The sequence below is a fragment of the Lates calcarifer genome, linkage group LG3 (genome assembly GCF_001640805.2).
Source record: "Lates calcarifer isolate ASB-BC8 linkage group LG3, TLL_Latcal_v3, whole genome shotgun sequence".
Taxonomy (NCBI): domain Eukaryota; kingdom Metazoa; phylum Chordata; class Actinopteri; family Centropomidae; genus Lates; species Lates calcarifer.
Window position 1 is genome coordinate 4,307,548 of NC_066835.1, and position 24,311 is coordinate 4,331,858.

The window sequence follows — 24,311 nt, forward strand, 5'->3', positions numbered from 1 at the left end:
GTGTGCAGTTTTCCATGTTATCTAGTCTTGTTATTTGTTGGTAGAACTGGAAAAGTCAGAAACATTTGGTTGGATAGATCAGGTCTCACTGAATTTTAATGCATTTTATTATGCAGCCTTAGCACACAGGCCTTTGGTAAATTTATTGAGTGACAGAAATAATGTACGTCTATAGTCAGCTTTGAAAACATCTGAGCAAGACGTTCTTTCATGCCAGATCTTCTTTACATTTCCAGCTTGTCATTTATTCTACTATGCTATTGTGTCAACCCACTCTCTGCATTTTATACTTTTTTTTGCCATCCTTGCAAGGCAAGTGACATGATTACTAATGTCTAAGAGCTCCTCACCTCCTGCCTGGATAATGCTCTTTAATGGAGGCTGAATTCTACTAATGCTTCAGCAGGGGAAAATGTGCAAAGCGGATCCTTGAGATCTGCAGAGAGCCTCTCAGCAGGCGATTATTCTAAAGAAAAAGCTTTGTGGCTTGTTCCCATGGGGCATGGCATATCTGAAGTGAAGTCACATACTGGCTAGTGGTAATTATTTTATCCCTCTGGTCACATAATGGATCTCATTGGAAAGCTGCACTGGTTATCAGTCTACTACTTTATTTTTCCTTTAGTTAACAGTATGCAATATTCTGTGTGTGTGTGTATATATATATATATATATATATATGTATAAATACTGAATGTAATTTTAAATGATTTACTGTAAATTAAAACCCTCTGAAAGCTGCATTTGCACACACTCACAATGGGATAAAATTACAATCATCCAACTCTGCAAACCCTGTCAGCTCTTTGGGACTCATTGTTTTGGTTTTACAGGCCATTACTTCACTTTTGTAGTTGACTCTCTCATAAATCTTGTTTCCATGCACAGCAGGATGTGTTATTTGTTGATGGTAAAAAAAAAGAAAGAAATTCACAGCCTTTGCAGATGTTTTCTGGGGTAGGATGCATTTATATTAAGGATGCACAAAATAGATTTGGGTGAGAAATGCTAAATATAAAGGAGACACTTTTTTTGGTACAGTGCACCATTTAAGGGTCCATCAGTCCATCAGTCAGCAAAACCCTGAGTGGACTCACACTTTGTGCCAACTTTACTTTCTCTGACTGTGTGGAAATCTGATGTTTTCACCATCCCAGATAATGAACAAAGGTAGGCAGGTAAAACATGAGTCATGTACAGGAGTATGGTGTGGGGCGGCTGAACTGAGGGGCGTGAATGATATATTTGTCCAATTTGTATATAAAGTGTAATGAAGAAAAGATATGAGTAATAATGTTGAGTGTTTACAAAAAGTAGAAAAACATAGTTAAGAAAAATCATGAGCCACAAACCATCACCACATTCTTGTTCTTTATTACAAAGGGGGTTTGCGTCTTTGTCTCCATAAACCTTTTGCTCTAAAACAGGTTATATATCCTCCAAGGAAATGGGACTTTGTTAGTTTGATTTAATTGAATGATTTGGATGTCAGTGTGATTGGTCTTGCTTTAAATGACAAACTGACTCCCTTTACGGGGATGCAAAACAGTCTGCTCTAACTCAATAGAATTCTGAAGTTAAGTAACTATAGCTGCAGGCGACAGCTCAGTCTGAGAAACTGCTGTGCCATGCCTTTCTGGAAATAAACTTTCTTCTTCCTTTTTTCTCCCACACCTATATGTTTGAAGATGATGCAGGGCTATTTTAGTGTCTTAAAATACTGCCAGCTTCAACAGCTTTTTAACCTGTCCTTAAACATTTTATATCCACTTCTCCCAAGATTTCCATGCAGTGTAGTCTTTTTGGTGTCTGAGAATGACGTTAAGACATAATCTGTTGATTTTGAAAACACTTTAACTTACAAAATAGAGAAAGATATCTGTTTAATACTGAAGCCTGACATTTTTGGCTAGAGGTGAGCAATATCAGGCTTCTTATTTCTAGCCATGACCATAGATACCTGTTGCCAGCTAGCTAATTAAGTTAACATTTTCTCTTGATTAAAGGTGCAATCTCCTTTTGACTTTTATCCATGTTTCCAGCTGGCTATATATTGGTATTTTTGAGAGGAGTTTAGTGAATAGGTGAATAGTCAATCTCTGAGTTTAAGAGAAAAATTTGTATTTCCTCCTGATAAACAACATGACAGAGTTCATTGTATTGGAACGTAATGATCCTCCACTTCTTGATGGCAGATGAAACACTCATCCTAAATGTAATTGTTCCTGGTACCTCTCAATTTGTCCTTCATATACTGTAGCTATTGCAAAAACAGGACAGGATTTTCAAAGACCTGTGTCTGTGCCTATTAGACATCATGACAACTGCAGCAGGAAGCAAACTGGAAAATGTGTTTCTATTATTAATCTGGAAATGGTACATAATGCCACATAATGACTGGGTCAGGCTTTTTGTATGATTGTATCAGCCGGGTTGGTTAGACTGCAAAAGGTTTTTTCTGTCCCCTTTCTTGGATAATGTTGGGTATTTGAAAAGGAGGTAATGTGCAATTTGAAAAGCATATTTTTCATGATTATTTGAATGAATGAAAATGTTAGCAAAATGTTGTGAACTGTGAAAATGAGTGGCTTTGAGCCATTGTTGACCACATGGATAAATTTAATGTGTTCCCATCAGAGAATTTGTGTTTGACTAAGAAAAACTGATTTCAATTTGATTCTTCCCCGCTTAGAATATATTGTTCAATAGTGAATTTATGGAGGTCTTCTAACTATGTAATGGTTCTCATGTCACTAATGTGGCTCTTATTCATCTTCTGTATACTCCTACAGAGACAAGATCAAGCTACCCTATATCCTTGCTAGCCTTGGAAACAATACCATTTTGCAATAAATAACATGGCCTTAACATTAATTTCCAGTCTTAATTAAAGGCCAGCCTCTTGCTAATGTTGTACAATCATAGTTGAAGATTGAGTTGGTTAATGAGGTGTTTCAGTGTTCACACTGGGTATTGTTCCCAAAACACCAGCAGCACTTATTGTGTAAATGTGACATTTAGATGGTGTAAGCATAAAGCTTGGTGAAGTTCATTGTTGAGAAGGGAAGATGATTTTTGCCCCATCTGGTTGTTTTACAATGTGCTGCAACACAGTGACCCCTCCACTGGTTCAGGCAAAGCTCATTTCTTTAATTATGGAGGCTAAAAAAATACTTGATATATTAAAAAATAAAAAGGTCAGACTTTTCAGGCACTCACTTTACAATGAAAAATTTATCAATTGTTATTAGAGTTCTGCACAGGCTTGAACGTAGAACCCCCACTAGGCATGTACCTGCTTTTTTAAGACCCAGTCTGAATGAACCGGCATCTTTAAAACCCTCACCTGAATGAACCCAACTGGAACTGACAAATGTGACTTGAGGCTGTTTTAGACTCTTTTTAAGGGCATTGTCTCTAGTAACATGATATACATGGAAAATAAAAAGTAACTCGACTGGACCCAAGGCCAAAGCTTTATGCATCAGCCCCAAACTGGGTAGCAGAGAATTGTTACTGTCATCGCAATGAGTTGTCCTAATGAAAGCTAGAGAGTTTGCGAAATATTCCAGTAACCACAAGGCATAGCATTTTTGTCGTCGTAATTTAGTGAAGCTTTAAAACTGTAACACTACAGTGAAAACAGAGAATACAGTCATATTCTGTTGAAAACACTGGACAAATAGCGCTCAAGACAACAACGGAAAAGCCATTACGAAACAAAGAAAATTCGCAATGCTTATGCCACTGCTACTTAATGACCTGGAGGGGGCAGTATAGCACACAAAACCACTTGATGTCAGTTTCATCATATTATCACCTTTCATATATCATCACTTAAATAAATATTACATTGCTGCACATATTACATTACAATATACTCACACAAGTTGAAACTACTTCAGACATTGGGTTGGTAATGGTTTCCTTATTACAGCAGCAGTCTCCAACAGGGAGTGTGTTTTCATGTGTATTTCCTGTATAGATTAATAAAGATCAGTGGTTAAGCCTTTAGGAACAATTATAGGGCAAAGTCATGGTGAAATATAACATGGTTCATGAAATTGTAATTTTTGACTTAACACCACTAAGGCTATCATAATTTTGATTGACATCAAAATCCTTGTCCAGCATCTTTTGTACTGTAAAAATGGAAAGAAATGAACTCATAGGAAGGGTCTTTTGTTGATACACTGTATTTCAAATGTCATCCTCCTCGCACTACCTTAGCTAAAGGGCAGTCTGTGACATTCTTAAACACCCTAGATCTTCAGGGCAAAGGGAAAGAACCACTCTTAATTGGCAGGAGCAAGGTACACATCTGAGTCAGGTAGGCAGCCTCACATTTAAATGTCACCAATGGTTACATGGCAGTATGTGTCAGTTTACCTGGAGCAACATGCGCAGAGTTGCCCAGCAAAAAATCACGGCAGTGTACCAACTGGGTGACCTTTCTTTGAAATTGCTGTTCCCATGTTTGCTGTGTGATTACTGGAGCTGGCTAGATACTTTCATCTGCTGATTTCACTTACACGATAATGCACCTTATGGACTATTAGTCCTTTATAAGTTTTATTTGTCTCTATATGTGCTACTTTAGGACCTTCAGACTAATTAAAACAGCTGATACCTGCAGACTGTGATGATTGTAACCAGTCAGATTAGCAGTGCTAGCAACCCACATTACAGGGAGTCTTTTAATGAAATGTTAACATAGAAAGTAGCACTTAATGAAATTTTAAAGAACACCTACGTGAACCACGTAAGATCAACAGTTGAAACTTTTCCCAGTTAAAAAAAAATCACCCCACTTCAAACAACCGACTGTATGACAAGTCTCCTCTCTTTCTTAAAGGATAACATTGCCTTGTTGGTGTATTGCGTTATGGGCGATAGCTTCTTTAATGAGGGATTTTTCCCTCTGTACTTGCGTGTAACACTATTACCAAAGGGTGTTTAGAAACAGGATAATGTTAGTTAAATCATTGTAATTTCACATCTATGCATATTCCTGTGGTGTTTGGATTTGAATAACAAACAAAACAAAAAACAAACTTTCCAGTCTGCAATTATGCATCTGATTTCTTTTTAGGTGTTGTAAAAATTGACACATTGTCATGTTACAAAGTTGTTATGGCAAATGAGTTAGCAACAGTTTCCTTCTTAGACATCCAGCAGAGACAGAAGTAGCTGTAGTGGTAGTAGTTGTAGCTCTGTTAATACATGAGGCAGAAGGATACAAAAATAGCAGCTCAGAGCTCAGCAGAACTCAAGATAAAGGCAATAATTCTACAGAATCGCTTCATCACAGCAAGAAACTTCATTCATTTTACACATGGTCATTTGACCCATTGTCCATATAAAAATACTGTGAAGGTCTCTTTCAAACTCAGCGGTATTTCTTGGAGTGGGCAGGTCATTACATTAAGTACATCCAGCTATATAATTGCAAGATAGAGAACAGAATGATTTTAGCTCGTACTCATTTGCTGCATGGAGAGTGTGATAAATTACTCAGTTTACATCATAATGAGAATTCTAGGAAAGTTGTTTCACCATGTGTGGTCAAAGGAGTTCAGATGAGTGTGTTTGCTCTCTCCATCTTGGTTTATGGAATGCTATCATGGCTCTGTTTTGTATTTATTATTATTTCATCTACACAGCAATCCAACATGCACAGAATTTCATTACATCTGGCAGGAACGTCAACTTGGACTCAAGGATGAACTAATTAGAATTCTGTGGCCAGAGGGCAAAGGTCAAGATCAGTGTGACCTCACAAAACATGTTTTTGGCCGTAACTCAAGAATTCATTTACTGAAAAAAAAAAAAATAATAATAATAGAAATGTCTAATAGGATAAAATGATGAAGTGATGACATTTTATATCCAAAGGTCAGCTTCACTGTGACACCATAATGTTCTGCAAAAAAAACTTTTCCGGTCATGATTCAACACATAACTCAAGAACAGAAGGCAAGATTGTGACCAACCTGCTGCTTGACTGTTTGGCGGAGGCATACAACCACATGGCAGTAATTGTGGTTAGATTTTTAAAACACAAGTCAGTTTATTTATAGAGTTGAATGTAAATGTAAGATTTGATTTCCTCAAGAAGTAATATTTTAACTACCTCCATCTCTGTAGGACAGTGGATTTTGTCAACACATTTCAACTGTTCCAGCCACACCGAGTCAAAGTTAAATGAAAACCTGATGAGTTCAGGCTCCATGGGTCAGTGAATAGCAAGTGATTATTAGACAGAATCAGGTGAAGACTTAGACATAGGGCAGTGTTGGTATGACGTGTGACACAGCAGGGTCCCACAGAGACATAGCTCATTAAGCCTGGAATCATAGGAGATCAGTCACAGTGATCCCAGCTCTCCCTCTGCCTACAGGTATTGATCTCTCAGATCCTTGGTAAGATATAATCCTCAGGAACTGCTGAGGAGGAGAAACTTCTGTATGAGTCTGCAGAATATAGAGGCTTAGTAAGGATTTTTTTCCTCTCATTATGATAACTATAAAATGGCATACCAATGTTATTTGTCATTTGATTTAAAAAAGATCTCTTTGCAAACAGGCAGAGTACTGTTTTTTTTTTTTTGTTCAGCCAGATTGTGTCCCAGGACAGTGCTTTAGTCCGTACCTCCTGCTGCTAGAGCCATTGGACCCTCCGTTGGCTCCTGTCATGGCTTATATGTTTCAAGGAGTAGAGAAATCCAGTCTGCGGTGTATGAAAGCCTTTATTGCTCTGAGGCAACAGACTTACAGACCAGTAATTACATCTTTAGTGTGTAGAATCGCAGCCATCCCAACAGAGCTTACACAAATATAAAGTGACACATGGTTCGAAGGATTTGACTGAGCTGATGTTGAGGTTTCTGTTGATTTAAAAGTTTCATTTAATTTCTCTCTTTGCAATAAAGCCACAAGTTTACTTTAGCACTAGTGCCGACCAAGCTGCTCTGGCCTGATATGAATGCTGCTTGTCAACTTGACATTTCATGGACAGTATCAACTATGAGGCCCAAGATAAGATGTGGTATGTAGAAATGCTAGCGTCTATGGAGATTAAACATTCCAACTGATGCTTTTTAGAACCTGAGCGTAGCAGATAAGCACCAGGGGTTATGATGTGGTCATGTCATATTATTTTGACTGTGCCCTGCCTGATAAGGAAGTGTTAAACATTATATTTTCTATCAGTATGCCTGCAACACTTCTAGTACTTGACAGAACTTCAACTTTGGAGTCACATTATATTACATTTACTCATTTGGCAGATGCTTTTAACCAAAGCAACTTAAAAGTGAGGGACAGCACTAAAGCTTTAGTACAGGAGGAGACCTGAAGTGAGTAAGAGTGCTGAATCTGTTCAGACAAGACAAAGTGCAAGGAGATCAGGTAAAGAAGGACACTGATAGTGCACAGTAAGTGCTAGTTAGGTGTGCTACGGTCTAAGAAGAAAGGCGCGTTCGGAAGAGATGAGTTTTCAAGAGATTCTTGAAGATAGAGAGGGGCACTCTTGCTCTGATAGTGTTACACGTGCCATCATAAGGGAACCACAAACGTGAACAGTCTGGACTGTGATTGCCTTTAGTGCAGGGATGGCAATGCCAGAGGATGATCCTTCAAGGAACTCAGCAGCTGACAATGAGCAATAGCCTGTATGATGTGGCTCAAGGACATAGTCCAGACCCAGAGGTCGCTCTGCAGGCAAGCATTAGCAACTTGAATTTGATTTGGGTGACCATGGGTGGCCAGTGGAGGTGGGTGGAATAAGGGTGTGCACAATGAGACAGGATTCAGACCAAGAAAGCGCTTTACCCGAGATACCAGTATCAGAGAGGACAGATAGCGGGATGTGGTGAATGAGTGAAGTGATGTCATTGACCTGGGAAGACTGAGAAGAACATGTAATAGGACTGCTGCATGCTATGCTTTTTGAGCCTTGCACTCCAGTACAGGGCTGAGTTAGGGAGGTGGTGAGCTATTGAGGAGGGCATGATAGCAGAGAAGACTGGTTGTCTCTGACCAGCTAGTGATGGCTGCCATCTTTTCAGTGAAGAAAAGGAGAGACAAGCTGAGATTTGCACAGAGACCGTGGGGTCATTTGGCAGGATCAGCAGGAATAGTTGCGTGTCTGCAAGTGGATAATTGAAGATTGCAAAGAGAAGGGGCCCCAGTACCAAGCGATGGTATAAGAATGTTTGTCTTTGTCATGATTATCAGAGAGGACGGATAACAGGATGTGGTGGCTCACCCTATCAAAGGCTTCTGATGGGTCCAGTGAGATAAGAACTGAGGACTGAGCTGCAGCTCTAGCAGCCCGTAGGGCTTCTGTCACAGAGCTGTCTCAGCAGATAGTCCACTCTTAAAGCCAGACTTATTTGGATCAAGGTGGGAGCTTATGGTATTCTGAGTTTGATTTATTTAGCGAACTTTTTTGAGGCATGAGTGTCCTGATAATCATTGGCTTTTTAATAACTCAGTAGTATGTTTGCGCTTGGAAATATCATATCCTTGGTTCATAAACCACTATAAGCCCTTATATGGGCTCCTCTGTACACAGCTGATCTGAAACTGGTTACAACCTGATAAATGATAAGTATAATCATGTTTTGTACACATCATTTTTTGAATATGAAAACTCTCAGACTCAAAAGCAGGATACTGATGTGCCAGAGTAAGTCATTAAATCTGTTGTAATTGATTAAGTAACTTAGTCCTGAAATAATTAGTCTTTTAATTTTATATATAAATTTTGTAATTTATTAATCATGTCAGTCATTGCTGAAGTAAAATGTTAAACACTCATTAGTTGTAGATTAGCTGCTTTTCTTTGTCATGGTTGTAATTTTATTTTGCTTTTATATTTTCACATCAGACATTTTGCTGGTCTGTCAGTCTTTTATTACTCCTGTTATAACTAATACATTGTGAATTGCACATTTGCATTGCAGTTATTGCTGACATGTCTACAAATCCACTTCATTTGGAACCAATGAAGAAACAAACAACTTGTAAAAACTATTGAAATTCATGTTGGCAAGATTTATTGAGAAAGCAGGGCAACATGTCCAAGAGTTTTGAGAAGGAAGAAAAGAACTGGTGATACTCCGTAAGCAAATGCATCAGTCCAATCCAAAACATGAAGAAGTCATTCTTGTAGAAATTAAGCAGCTTTGCCATTTGCAGAGTATAAACTAATGAGGAACATATGTGAAAGGAAACAAGCAGTTCATGTTCTTGTTAATGTTATTTCAGTAAAATCTAATGGTTCTCTGTTTGATTCCAGTTTCCTCTTCATCATTACATTAATTCATACACTGGGGGGGTTAAGTGCCTGAAACCTCTTCCAGACCCCAAAGGCCTGACAGAAAAAGTTTGGGAACCACTGCATTAGGGCTGCAACTAAGTGTCCTTTTCCTTACTAATCAGTGTGTTGATTATTCTCCCCTGTACTTAGCTTTATAAAATGACTGGAAACTTCAGTACTTTGCAGGTTTGTCTTGTTTTTCCCAAAATGCAACAGTAAAAGTAAAATCGTCTCTCTGTATGTGGTGCTGTCCGTGGTGCTGAAAATTTTCACACATGAATACTTGAGTTTAACAATTTGAAAAGCAGTGGTTCACAAGACATCAGACCAGTGCTGCAGAGTAAGGTACAGTAAGCCATTATGACGACACAACCAACACATTACTGCTCCGAGACAAGCCACTCCGTCATCCAAACCAGACTCCATCGAATGTTCCCTCTGCTCCGGTTTCCATTAGCACACAGTCCTTGGCAGTCTGACAGAAATATCTCAAGTCATCAAGACTGTGGCAAGATGTCCACTTTTGGTTCTTGCTCAAACAATTAGCATCCATTCTACAGGAAGTAATGTGGTCTGGATTTTTTTCTGACTCATAAAAGTGCATCATTGATACAAAACTCTCGGTAACCTGAAGTCTTTGAATGAATTCTCCGAAGTATTTTATGTTTGAGGCTGTTCTGTTCCAATGTAATGTTTTCAGTTCAGCCTTATGTAACCACCCTCGACTGGCCTGAATTGCAGTGTAGCAGGTCTTTCTGAGATGATGGAGAAAAGAAGCCAAAATCTTCCTGTTTGCGGAGCCTCTTAAGAATTCTTGTTCTCAAAAGATTGTTGGATTCTCCACATTTGAGTGTTTCAGCTTCCCTTCATATAGGAGTAGGCAGAGGGTGGAGTGAAGATGCGAATTCTTGTTGCGATTGTTCCCAGCAGAATTGAACTTTACCTTGACTTCATAGCTAGTTGGCATTTGGCCTTTGATGTGACCCTGAGCTAATGAACAATTTGTGAATACCACTAGGAAAGATCTTCATGCTTCTGATTGACCTGTCTCACCCCTCTGTACTTCTTACCTGACATGTCTTTTGTGGCCTGATTGACTAGTAAGCACTGTGCCTACCGTTCCTCTTCTACATTTGCATTAATTTCCTGCTCCTCTGGGGCCCAGACGAGCTTAATTCCACAAATGCAAAACCCCTGTCCTCCTCTGTGCTCACGTTAAATGACCTGTCAACAATCCTTCTCCATGTAAGAATCATCTGCCTGCGTTTTACCACCTCTGAATACCTTTCACAGATGAAGTCAGTAATTTTGGCAGGGAATAAAGCTTGCATAATCCCCCTCCAGTAGAAATCTGCTATGTAAAATGTCCTGTGCGTCCAGTCTGGTGAGGACATGAGCTCTTGTACAACAACCTGCGCAAACAGAAATGCCAGACAATGAGCGCTGATTGACTGCTGTATAGAATGTGTCAGCTCTCACTGTGGTTCCTGCCTCACTATTCTGCTGCTGAATTTTTCATCCAGTATACTATCGTGTCTCCTCTGAGATATGTTAATGCACTGATACACTGATATGTTTCCTCTAAAGTCAGACCTTACCTGTGCTTTTCAAAAACTTTATCCCCTGCTTGCTTATGACTTCAACTTCCTCTGAACTTCTGTATTCATATATAACTACAAGCCCAGCTCATAATAACATAGGATTTGTGTTATTATTAATAGGGCTGGGTGATAAAACAATAACTATAATCATCCTGATATGATTTCATTTCGCCATGTAATTGGTTTGTTCTGTGATACAGCTGATGTGTGATGTGATCAAAAATCATATCACATTTTCTTTTTTCAATCAGGAAAATTCTCTCTGACCTCCTAAATGTATGCCCAGTATTATTATTGCTGACTATATAGTTAATATGTAAGATTGATGAATGTAGTGTTAGACAGTGATGAATAGAATAGAAAAGAAAAGCTTTTTTAAAACTTTTGACTGTAAGGCTCCAACTTGTCAAAGTGTAACAGATATTCAGTACTGAGTAAGATGTTACAGCAGGAGCTTAACCAAAGCCCTGTTTGGCCACTCATTTTCTTTGAGTTGGCCTCAGTTCAGCCTCAGCTCATTGCTCAGGGCAGCAGCAGTTCACTGCTCTCACAGTAACAGCTACTCCTAATTGCTGCCTTTCATTTAAAATGAATGACTGTCGGCTTCTTTTGCTGCACATGAATCTTTCAGTGTGAGTAACACCTCAGGCCGGATTTGAGTTTGAAACTGAAATCTATGTTCAGACTTTACAAGTAGAATCTTAATGGCTTTGGAAAGCTTTGATGTTTCCCATTATATTCAGTTTTTTTGTGCATAATGGGCAACGATAATCAACACTACTTTGACAGTACTAAACACTTCCTCTTGTACATCTTTCTTCAAACAGCACAGTAAACCTCACATGGAGCATAGCAACTTAAGTGTTTACCCAAAAATAAATTCTATGCCCTGGAATCAAACTTGTACTAAACTCTACTTGCAGCTTGCAGTGACGAGACCGATAGCCTGACTCCAAACTAGCTTTGAGATGGTGCCGTTCTGTGCTTTGAAAAGTTTCACGGTGTGCTCTCTGCTTGGCCTTTGATTACAGCCAGGAAAAGGATGCTGTGGGAAGTTTGCCACACTGTTTGTGAGGATTGTTAATGCTTCCAATTCTGCTAAGGCTGTGAGACCCTTCCTGACATAGTGAACTGTAGAATGGTTTAAAAGTGTTGTGATCAGAGGCGGACATGGCTCCACTGGCCATATACTATACTGTACAGTCCCTCCTTGGTATTTGTCAGTAGCAGATAAGAACTGCTCTGAGGTATACACAGAACATGGAGGCCTTTTTCTCTAGTATTTATGTATTTTGTGCTCAGAAATAAGCTTTTTCCACTGTTGGGAAAGGATGGACCAAAATAGCCTTTTTTCTTCATCTTTAGCATAGAGGCCTGTTCACTCAGATGAATGTTAAAGCGGTCTCTTAACTATTTAAACCTAGTGATTTATGCTAAGTCAAACAGGTTTCATTTCACAAAAGAAGATAAAACTATTGTTATGTCTACCACGATGGCCATCGGCAGAGGCGTCATGTTTTCAGGTTGTCCATCTGTCTGTCTCATGAACATGATCTCTCAGGAGCACCTTGAGGGAATTTCTTCAAATTTGGCACAAACACCCAGTTGGACTCAAGGATGAACTCAATAGAGTCCCTTTTCAGAGGTCAAAGGTCAAGGTAACCGTGACCTCACATCCATCCAATGCTTGTGCATGTGATGTATTAGGAATGCCTAGGGGCAATTTCATTACATCTGGCACAAATGTCCACTTATTAGATTTACCTCACGCCCATGTAGATATTGCACCAATCAAATGACTGAAAACCAATATTAGCAGTAAATACTAATGTAGGGGGTGCTACTCTAGCAGAAAAATAAGTAAAACTTACATTTCTTCTATTTGACCAAATACGTACACATGTAAAAACTAACATCAAATTTGTATACTGGTTTTTAATTTCACTACCACATTAAGAATAAAGCACATGAATTCTGTTATGTGTTCTGTTGAATATGATTATGTAGCCTGTCAGTATGCTTTTTCAGTCAGCCAGTCTGCCGTGGAAGGCCAGCCTATGTCCCTCCCTTATTTATGTCCAGTTTTCTTAATACTTCCACCATATTGACTGAAAAATAAAGATTCTAAGCAGCTGCCAAAAAAACAAGGTCCAATAAATTGTTCCTGTAAGTGCTTATGGGAGATAGTGATTGGGAAAATGCTGAGAGAAGAGAAGCATTCTAGTGGGAAAAAAAGCAATTTATGTTGAGATGAAATTTTAAATTGAGTGTTGCTGACAGTTAGGGAACAAACCAAGCCACTTTTGCTGTCCTTTTTGTATCCTGCCCTGTAATATGTCATTGTCCCGTGGGGTCATTCTCATTCAAATTCGCCTCAGCAAATGGAACTGGAGAACCAACACTGACCTAACATGTTCACAGTTTTTCTTTTTCTTTTTCTTTTTTTTTTCTTTTTCATATCAGCCTTGTCTCAGGCACTCGTACCTTCTACCTTTAGCAGTGCTCCCTGTGGCTATCCAAATAACCAGCAACAAGGCTTTAATGAGCCTGGCTTGATGCCAGTAATGATCCTGGCTCCAGTCCCAAGAGAACATCCTTGTGCATTAATCCCAGTTTTCCCCCAGCTACATGCTGCTAATGAGTCAGTGGACGACAGTCTGCATTTTTGCTGTGGCAATATTCACCTCAGATGGCTGTCAATTGGCTGACCTGTTCTAAATGGTCAGTAACCTTGGGGCAATATAATGGATGAGCCATTGAAGGAATACAAGATTGATGAGCCTGAGAAACTGGTAGTTTTGCTTTCAATAGCTGACAGGATATCCCACTGGACAGATTCACTTTGTTGTGTTTGGATTGTTTCCTCATGGCAGACATCTGGTTTGATGAGTGTATTACCCTACCTCAAATATTATCCCATCTGTTGTCGTGAGCAAAAATAAATCAACCCCTGTTCATAATATTTAACCACTACAGTAGCTCTGCAATAAATACAACCTGTGTTACTCCTCAACTACCAGAGATCTGTTGATTTATGGTGATTTTCTCTGAGCCTGTAGATTGTGGTCTTTCTTTATTGGACAACTTATACAGGTACATACATTGTTATACAGGTAAATCATTGTGTTCATGACCTGAATTGTTTCAATCATTTAAGATGTTACTTTCAGAGCCTGTACAATAAATTGATCCCGTCAATATTAGCTTGTAAAAGATATATCATGTATCAATATACTTGTCAGATGATACATTAGAAACATGCTGAAACATCAGTATCGGTGTAAGCCTCTTAAATCTAGTATCTGTCACCGTATGGTGACAACTAGTCAGACATTTTACTACTTACAGCAGCCAGGTAGTTTAGCTTAGCATAAATACTGGAAACAGAGAAACAGCTACCCCAACTACTTTACAAAGTTAACAACAACAACAGCTAGCTCCTCTTAAGCTCGCTTCTTATGTCTAGCTCAAAATCATAGTGTAAAACAGCAGTTGTGTTTTTACACGAGGTTTTGTGCTGGACTGTTTCTGTATTTATGTGCCAGTAGGTGGATTTTGTTACCTTTGGACTGAACCAGACTAGTTATTTCACCTTGTTTCCAGTCTTCATGCTAAGCTAATTTAACTGGTTAATGACTCTAGCTTCATAGTTACGGTTATGAAAGTGGTATCAATCTTCTCACCCAAGACAAATAAGCACATTTCCCATAATGATCAACTGGTCCTTTAAGTGTTCCTTATTAAACATTTTGATGTTGTGTGTTAATGTAAAAAAGAATGTTGGCTAATATATAGTACGATTTGCTGATGCTCTCAAATATCATGTGACGATCCTGTGATCATGTGTCGGTCAGGCTCTTGTTGCCTAAATGAAACTCTCTTGGCCCCCAAGTTTAATCAACTTCCAAATTTACAGTACAGTCTGTCACCCAATTATTTATGGAAGGAAAACCACTTTCCTGTTATAATTAGATGCATAATTAGAATCCGCCGTGCATCAAGGGAACTGGCTAATGCATTTGGTTCCTCTTGATGATAGTTTGAGCAGGAGTTATTCCTTTAATAAAACATTTCATTATTTCTATTTAATGAATACCTACAAATAAAAGTTATGTCATGAAATTTAGTAGAAGTAAAGTTTAGTAACTTTAGTATATTGTGGCTCTGATTTGGTGGATGCTTCCGAGAAAATATTGAAATAATAATTGGTCATCAGTGGAAGCAGAGGAAGTAATTAATCTTATCAGTACTTTAGTGTGGTCCATATGCATAATGCAATTATGTTTTTGGACAGTTAAGCTATGTACATAAACATGCTGCAAATTGTTGATATGTAAACTAAAAACAATACTGAGAGTACAGGGAGGAATGGAGGAATTTTTACTGATGGAAAACAAAAACCAACAACTGCGGCTCACAAACGCTCTTTCCTCTAAAAAAAAATAAAACAGGTGGATGATATCTTAGGTGAGGAGAGCGACAACGAGAGTGAGGGGCGAGGGAAGGAGAAGCCAGGTAATGAGGAGGTGGAGGATGAAGACGAGGAGCCGCAGCAGCAGCAGCAGCAGCAGCAACAGCATCAGCATCAGCATCAGCATCAGCAGCAGCAGCAGGAACAACCAGGAGCTGGACAGATAGCAGGAGGAGGGCTCAATCCTCAGGCGCTGAGCATCAAAGAAAGGCTTCCAACGCCATCCAGTGAGGCCAGTCTGCCGGTTGGTGTGCCAAGGTGAGACACAGAACTTCGTGAGAAAATCTACCATTTTATCTAGCATAGTCATTCCTTTCTTTTCATTTGTATTACTGCTTTACTGCCCCTTTTTGTGTCTTTACTGCTACTGCATCACCAGCCCCTCTTGAGTAAAATGTGGTACATGGATGTCATATAACTTATTACAGTGTCATCAGTGTTGGCACTCTCCTCTGTCACTGTTGACCCTCTGCCTCTTGCATAAACACCTCCAGGAGCAAAGGATGCGTAACTTAAATTGCAGTTTGGCGAGGATGTAAATCCACTGAGAATCTTTGGAAATGTACTGCATATTTTCAGGTCTTGATTGTCCAAAGACTATCATCATAACACACCACTTAATCAGCGTGGCCGTGCCGAAGCCAGACGGTCTGGTCCGTTGTCATGGAGACAAATTCCAAACAGACAGCAGGCAGTCGAAGAGTTCTGAACATATGAGAGTCTCTTATTGCTGAAGGACAGGCCTGGGTTGAGTCGAGCTGTTAGACTGCCAGGATTCAGCCTCTGCTGCCAGGATTCAGTCTCAGATAGTTTTGTTGTCGTTGTTGTGTCTTTAGCATGAAACACGTGTTGATTACTTGAATTAAAACAGTAAAATAGGCCCATCGTCCAGAATCCAAATATACTATAGAATGTTACATTACAGCTGTCTCTAGCTACATTTACATTACTGTCAAATGTACAGTACACACATCCCTCAATCCTCTCACCTGTTACTACTTGGCTGCAACTTTGCATAATATAGTTTAATCTAAAACTCTGGAGGAAGAGTGTTTAGGGTGTTTGGAATCCTCTGTCAAAGGTTAGGACTGTAGGCATGTTTACAGTAGCACTGTTGTGTGTGATGGTTCTGAATATGCCAAACTGATCCCTGTAGAGGCTTTATCTTATCTAAACAAGTATAATGATAGTGGCTGCAGCAGTGGCTCCACACCTTTTTCTGTCATGCTACCATTACCTAATGGTAGCCTATTACCTAAATTAAAAAGATGAATTTTATTGAAAAAATATCACATTCCATTTAGTTTCTGGAGTGCAAATACAAAGATTTAAGGCCCTTTGCCCAGACTGCCAACAGTATTCTACACAAAAGACACAAGGCTCCCTTGCTATGCTGAAAATAACTCGAGCAATTTAAGCTTCTTCATACTTTTTCAACTGTTCCTTTCTTTTCGCCCCTGTTAAAACTCTGTCCACCTTTTACCTAAGCGTGCCAGTCCACTTTCTGAATACATTTTCTTAACATGAATACTGATGGCCTTGGTAACATCACAAAACTCTTCTTCTTCTTCTTCTTTCTTTATGGTTCCCTCATGACTCACGTTCTGAAGCTCATTATTTCCTAATTTTTTCATTTATTCCTCATGTAACAGACACTCTGTAGTTTACTTACCACTAAGCGCTTTGAAAAAGATCTATTCAACTTTATTCCACAAGTTTCCAACCCCATAGTCCAGTGATCTAATCCTAATGTTTGACCACTGCGCCTCTTTCCAGGCTTAGTTTCTCCTGTCTGTTCAGCTCCACTGCTCTGATCGTCAGAGCTTTTAAAAGGTGATACCTTGTTTGGAGTGTTTTTCTACACCTGTGTTTACTCTCAGACACCTTTCTCTTGGTCATGGCTCAGCATCCATGGCTGCTCAGGCCTCAGCAGGCAAGCGGGCGCGATGAGTTTTTTCTTCCTCTTCTCTTTTGGACATGTTGGTCCATCTGTCACCTGTGTCTGACACCTTTGATTGCTGCTAATGAGTCAAGCCTGAAATACACTGTCCACAGCGTTGTTTACTCGCTGTTGAAAACCGGTCTCCAGCCAGCGCGGCGGTGCAGAAGAGCGGCACATGATTAGACAGCCTGACACACAAGTGGAAGAGAGTCGGTTCAATACTGAGAGCAGTGTGGACTCATGTTGGCAGGTGCGTCTTGGGGTCTGGGGATACCGGTGACACAGTCTAATAATATCACAGCTTACCTGGCCATGTTTCTCCTCTGAGACTGCTGTCACTCTCTTAGGTCTATATTTTTTTAATCACTGTGGTGCCCTGACAACTCTTTCTGGTTGTAAAGAATGTTCAACTAACAGGGGATATGTTGTGTTGCTGCTTAGTGGGTTGTGCAGCCTGCTGCCAGTGAAAGCTACAGGCTAGTTAGTCTGACATGTTGCTAGCTGATTGTTTTAGCTAGAAGCCTGTAGCTAGCGATGTTACAGACATAACTGAATTTCACTTGCTGTGGTGGGTTGTGTTTAGCGTGTGTGGGTGCAGTTAAAGAGGAGGCTGGTTCTGGTACACTGGAACACAGTGTTGAGCCTTTCTCAGTGTCATGGGCCCAACTCAACCAAACAGTAGTTACTGAGACGGGGCCCTGTAGACCTGCCTGCACTCCTACACTCACAATTTCCTTTTTAAACCATGTTCTTTTCTTTGGTAAAACAGGACAAGATATATAATTCAGGAAACATTTCTCCTACCTGCGGGGTACTAGCTAAGCAGTGCCTCTTGGTAAGTCAAATGGAAACAGATATACAGAGATGGTGGCTGGAAGACTGTGCGGACCTTGAGATTGAAGCCAGCTGGGTCTATCGCTGTAGTTTAGCGTAGGCAGATAAAGCACAGATACACGGCCCAGTCAGGCTGCGGAATATCTGCTCCTTGTTTAGGTGAGAGTAATATTGAAGGGGACTTTAAAGGAGCATTAGGTCAGCAATATATAGTGATGTTTCCCATCAGACGGCTCAGTAGATTTATGACAATACAGTCTGGAGACATGTGGCCTGGTGCGGCTCGGGCCATGAGAAGGTAGAAACTGAGCCCGACCTGAACCGATAGGCATTGTGTTTTTAGGTCCAAACCCGACCTGAGCCCAACAGTTGATGTAAGCTGAAGCACTGAATGTGTGTTACCCTGTCATGCAGTTTTTTGTTACCATGGTCACCGCCTGCCTCTTCACCTTGATTACACATGTGTGGGCACCTCGTAATGACCATCAAAAGACATTGTTTTATGTAGGCTATAGGTAGATTGGTTAAACAAGCATGCATTATGGAATGCCATTAGCAGTTATTCACACTTTCATGCTGCTGCTGCCGTTTGTTCAGCTGATGTGACCAAACCAGAGCTTAATTTCTGAATTTCGTCTGAACCTGGTGGTCTTGACCTGGTGGAACTGGGCTGGGAACCCACCCCTCTCATCAGTTACTCACCTTCTATAGTCTAGACTGAAGGACATTGAAGCTTTTTCAAGCTCACAAGAGACAGTCACAAAGTCATTGGAAACACTGGATTACTACATTTCCTATAATGCAACCTGCTTCCTAAATTCTTTCAGACTCCACACCCCCAGTTTGTTAGGCAGACATCCTGTTGAAAATGTTAAGCCCAAGTTATGACATCATCAGGGTTAAAGTAGTATTTCTCATTTTAAACTTAATATATAAAATTGGTTTGGTGCCCCTTTAACACTAGCAAATTGATATTGAAATTTTGAAGTTAAAAAAAAATTGTCAAAGTATGCAGCATCATCCAAGTTCCAAACACATTTATCATCACATACAACATCAAATATGACACCTTCACATCAAAACATACATCAAATGTCAAACATGAGAAGCTTATTACTGTATAACTTCAGTGAGAGCCTGTCTTGAATTTTCTCCAAGTGGGAAGTACAAATATACTGTACAGTATATATATTATAAGGGTTAAAGGTTGTAAGCCCGTCTGACATCCACCTCTAACTGTCTGCCAGACTGCATTAATGTAATTACCCTGTCTGACAGAGAAAAAATCTGACTTTATTATTGACCAGTAGGCCATTAGAAATAATTTTAAGATTTATAGAAGTCATATAGCTGCTTCCTGATTCTGATGTGACTCTGTGGGACCTCCACTCCTTCAGGAGATGGTTTAATAGTTACCATTCGGTCAGACTCCATCCCTGGCTTCAGCACTTTCTTATGTTTGGCACAAAACAGACATACATCTGTTGCTAAGATACTGTAGTGATGTGAATGTGTGCGTTTTTTGTGCTCTCACCATCATTCAGTATCCGCGCCTGCCTTTCTTTCTTGTTTCCATCTAGAGCAGAAACAGTGTTGCTCTTATTTCTGTTCTTTCCACCCTTTCCGCTGCAATCCATTCAACCACTAACACTAAAGATAAGACTGGAAATGCATCCACAGCCACACACACACACACATGATTTTACTGGTTATCTTCTATACATTAAGGCAGCTAACTGCAGGCAAATAATGTCTTACTTATGTCTTTACATATTATTTTTTCCCAGTAGACAGCTATACCACTAAGCATAGAAGAACTTCAACATCCACAGTGCCAGTTTAAGCAGGTAACAAATGGCCTCTGCAAATATAAGTCAAAGATGATTTATTTTCCTCTAGTGAAATAAGGACAGGTTATATTCACAGGCAGGTCCAGCTTCCTTTATTATCATTGCACGGTGCAAATCTTTTCACTTGGATAATTCTGTTTTTTAAATCCAGTGATGCATTATTGGCTTGCAAGAATCTGCGCTGGACTGATTCCATTTCATAAGGACTTTTTTGTTTCTTTGTTTGCCAATTTAAAAGCCTTCATTTTGGTGAATCAGTTTTCTGCCTCAAGCATGTGACACATAGTAATTAACCTCCAGAAGCACAGTAGGTCTCTACTAAGTAAGCAGTAAGTAAGACAGTAAGCAGATAAACAATTTACTGTTTTACATTTCTTAATCTCTGGAACTCTGTACAGCAGAATTCTTTCATCATTCTTTTAAAGTTCAACTGAAATTAAAAGTCACTTACTTGGTCAAAAGCTTACGTAGACAGTGCTTCCAGCATTTGTGTTTCCCAGTGGTTTTGATTTTGTGATGTAGCCTGAGGTAGTCAGTGCTGCAACTGAATTGGTGCAACATCTGTGCACAAAAATGCCACTCAACTTTTTTTTTTTTTTTTGGTCATCATCTTGTTCCAGCTGTGATCTTGCCACTCCCTACATCACTGGTGACTGCACACATTATTCAGCTGTTGTGATTTGGATCACAGAGTAACGCACACTTGCTGATGTACAGGACATCAGCAAAGGAAAGATAAATGTAAATGGACTGTATTATATAGTGCTTTCTAGTTGTATCGACATTCAAGCGCTTTATGTTCACGTTCACCCATTCACACACACATTCATACAGCGCTTGCTCTGCACACAGAGCACTCTGACACATCCACACCCATTCACACACCGATGACACACATCAGGGGCAACGTGGGGTTCTGTATCTTTCCCAAGGACACTTCGGCACAGGACTGGAGAAGCCAGGGATCAAATCACTGAACTTCCTGATTAGTGGGCGAACCGCTCTACCTCCTGAACCTCAGCCGCCCTAAAGGAAAGATGGCTAGTTAGACCCTACTCATCTGTATAATGCAATGTGAACACAGAATCTAGACTAACTAGTTAGTATTTTCTGCATAGACTTAGACTTAGACTTGGACTAGACTTTATTGATCCCTTGGGATGACTCCCTCAGGGAAATTAAGTTTCCAGCAGCTTATACAGACAGAAGCAGCACACAGGACAGTCTGCAAACAACAACAGCAACTACTTGCAAACTGGTATGGAGAATAGAATAAAAAAATAAATAAACAATAAACAGTGAATTCTTAATAGGCACAAGAAGAGTAAAAAGAGTAAGAAAGTAGAGGGAAAGAGGTCATAAAAGGTAAGAAGAGCTAGAAAACTGGAAAGCTACTGGAGAGGCAGCCGTCTCCCACAGCGCCAACTACTAACATCCAACATAGAATATGAACTTGACTGTTGGTTCTCCAGCATGTTGAATGTTGTACAGGGACACGTGTTAAACCATTAAATGGCTGAGAGCTAATGCTACAGAATGTGGACAAGTTGAAATCGGGGGGGAAATTTCATTTTTGTATCAACAGCCATTGGATGCTGTAAATGCTACGAGTCTCCTTGTTTAGTAAGAGCCACTCTAATTTGCATCTCCTGCTGTGCATGCATTTATGTATAGTTAAGGGCACTCAAGGTTTAATGTTTTTTGTAATCATAGTTCCTTTAATTATCTCTAGTTGTCTCTCTCCTTGACCTTATGTTGAAGTCTTTTTTTCTTACCATATTTGATATGAGGGAACAGTCACTAATAGAAAAAGATGCTTGCTGTTTTCGGGTCAGCTCCTGATGCCTTTTGAAGTAGACAAACGAAGATGTTTTGTTGCACCTCACAAAGCTCCCCTTGCATGACCGGCAAATAAAAACAATGAGCGCAGCTGGGAATCAGTACGATACAGGGCAGAGTCATGGCGAAGGTGTTTCAAACATAAACCCATCCATTACTGTCTCCTCTAATTAACTGTGGAGAAAAATGAAGAGTTTACTGACCTTGTTCAATCAAAATAAGTCCTTGAACTGGCTTAACCCCCAGCCGTCTTTACTTTACTGTGTCTGTCTGTGCTTTGTGATATTAAATTGCTTTAATGCAATGTGGATATGTCTTAAAGACTTAAAGGGAGAAGAAAAACTTCCAGCAAGCTGTTATTCCCACTTGTGGGTGTGTTGGTGGTGAATGATTTATGATGAGCAGTGGAACGAAAGGCCCCATGCAGATTTAAGATTTAACAAGAAGGTTGCAGGGTGGATATAAAAGGTGGATGAACTTTAATCTCCCACCTGCTGATAGAAGCTCTTGCCTCATCCTGGTTGGGGCAGTGCAACCACAGTTCCAGGCTACTGCTGTAATGCACTTGTCAGGACTGAAGCGTCTGACTTTTGTGTACAACTAAGTGCCTTATTTCAAAGTTAATACTATTTTTGCCCATGTCCTATCATCTGTCTCGTACATCAGAAGTTTCAGTAAAATTCTTGGGCTGTAAAATATCAGCCTCCAAATAGAAGGCTTCTTGAAGTAAATTATTTTTTTAAGTAGTGAGAACACAATGAATAATTAATATTCCATGCTAGGAACTGCTACAGTGATCCATCTAACAGGGCTTCCTGTATGTAGGGCTTTTAATGAATGCTGAATCAATTTTTTGCCACTCACCTTGGGATTTGTCTCCCTCAGACTCTTCCCCTTTCCTGTTTGAGTGTTTGTTTGCTACATATACATACACTGACTGCAATTTAAGATTCAATAGGAGTTTTGGGTCTTTCCAAGCTGAACAGGATGAAGGAATAGATTCAGGTTTAATTCTTCCCACATGTTTCTTCATTGGTTCGGTGTACTCTGATTCCTTTAGTGTCCAGGACCGTTCACCTGGCAATAAGAAAATGATTTTTTACCATGAAGCGGCGTGATAGGCAAAGAGATAAACACACCTGATACACATAGGTGAAGAAATGTGTTCCTTTGCAGAATGTTTACTGCTTCTAAATTATCATCTTCAAATCATGGATTTGAACCATTGACTGTATTGTGAGAATAATGCCCATAAAACATTAAATGTACACAGCATCATCATCATGTTTTATAATTCCCTACATTTTAATTTTAAGTGTCATTTAAAAAGACACCAATTCTATGTCCCCTATACAGCATGTTGACTATCAACTGTCATATGATTTTAATATGATCTTGTCGCACTCACCAGCTTACACATTTATTTCACTAGCTGGTCCAATTTATTGTTGAATATGTTGTAAAGAAGTAGTTCTACATCATGAGGGATTTTATAATACTCAGCCTGTGAGAAAACATTATTAGACTGTACACTACACACTGATTATGGAGCTGCAGCCAAACAACAGACAGAGGCTTCCAGTTGAGGATTAGTGGAACTCTCGCTGCCAAGTGATGGGGATTTACTCTAAACTACTGTTCCACTTTTACTACCAAGATTATCGCAACTTAATGTGTCTTTGAGTGTGTCTTGGTGTGTGTTGTGTGAGTAAGTTTTCCTTTTTTGTTTTCTCATTGATAAAGTTTCTGCTTAAACAAGGACATGAGAAACAAATTCTGTAGAAGTCATTGGAAACAATTAGAAAGTTAAGCTAACTGATTAACTAGGTGTCCAGTGAGTCCAGGTGACAGCCGGTTAAAGTACCAGTTATGTTTGTCTTCTTTGGTGGTGTGCTGAGTCAGTCACAATATTAACATCAGGTTTGTGTTGGCTGTCAGATGCTGAGGTGTTAGCTAGAATTTGACAGTATCCAGGAAGTTTCATTAATGAATGTCATTCCACTTCTCGCCATTAACTTTCTCCAACCAGTACATTCTCTTTTTGCTGAATTTATTACATCTGATATTTAAAAAAAAACAACTTTTACAGCAATTAGATCCATTCACTCCTGAAACACGTGTGCTGTTATCACTTCTCCTCACTTTTAATTTCCTGTCTCTCTAGGTGACGCGCAGTCCTTCTTGCTCCATCACCCCACCCCCCACCCCCCAATGCGCTGTGTATTTCTGGAGTGTATTTATTTCCGAGTGAAAATGAAAGTGTGAAACTTGTCAGCTTGAGTGAGCATGTTATTATAACATTGCCAGAACAGAGGTGATGGAGGAGGCAAATGGGTTGTAAAGTTTTCCATTCAGGATGTCAGACAGCAAAGTGTGAAATTCAAAATGTGTTTCATCTTCCCTGACCTGCTTTGCCCGACGTCTTTTGAACCCGACATTGCTGCGGTGGC

At 39.7% G+C, this 24,311-nt stretch overlaps 1 protein-coding gene across 1 annotated transcript in view; it reads left to right on the top strand.

The window, feature by feature from the left end:
- Positions 1-24,311, top strand: part of ctdp1 (CTD (carboxy-terminal domain, RNA polymerase II, polypeptide A) phosphatase, subunit 1) — a 69,118-nt gene that overhangs the window by 17,325 nt on the left and 27,482 nt on the right. The window contains 1 exon segment of the mRNA XM_018701328.2: positions 15,377-15,654. Coding sequence (XP_018556844.1) covers positions 15,377-15,654 — 278 coding nt within the window.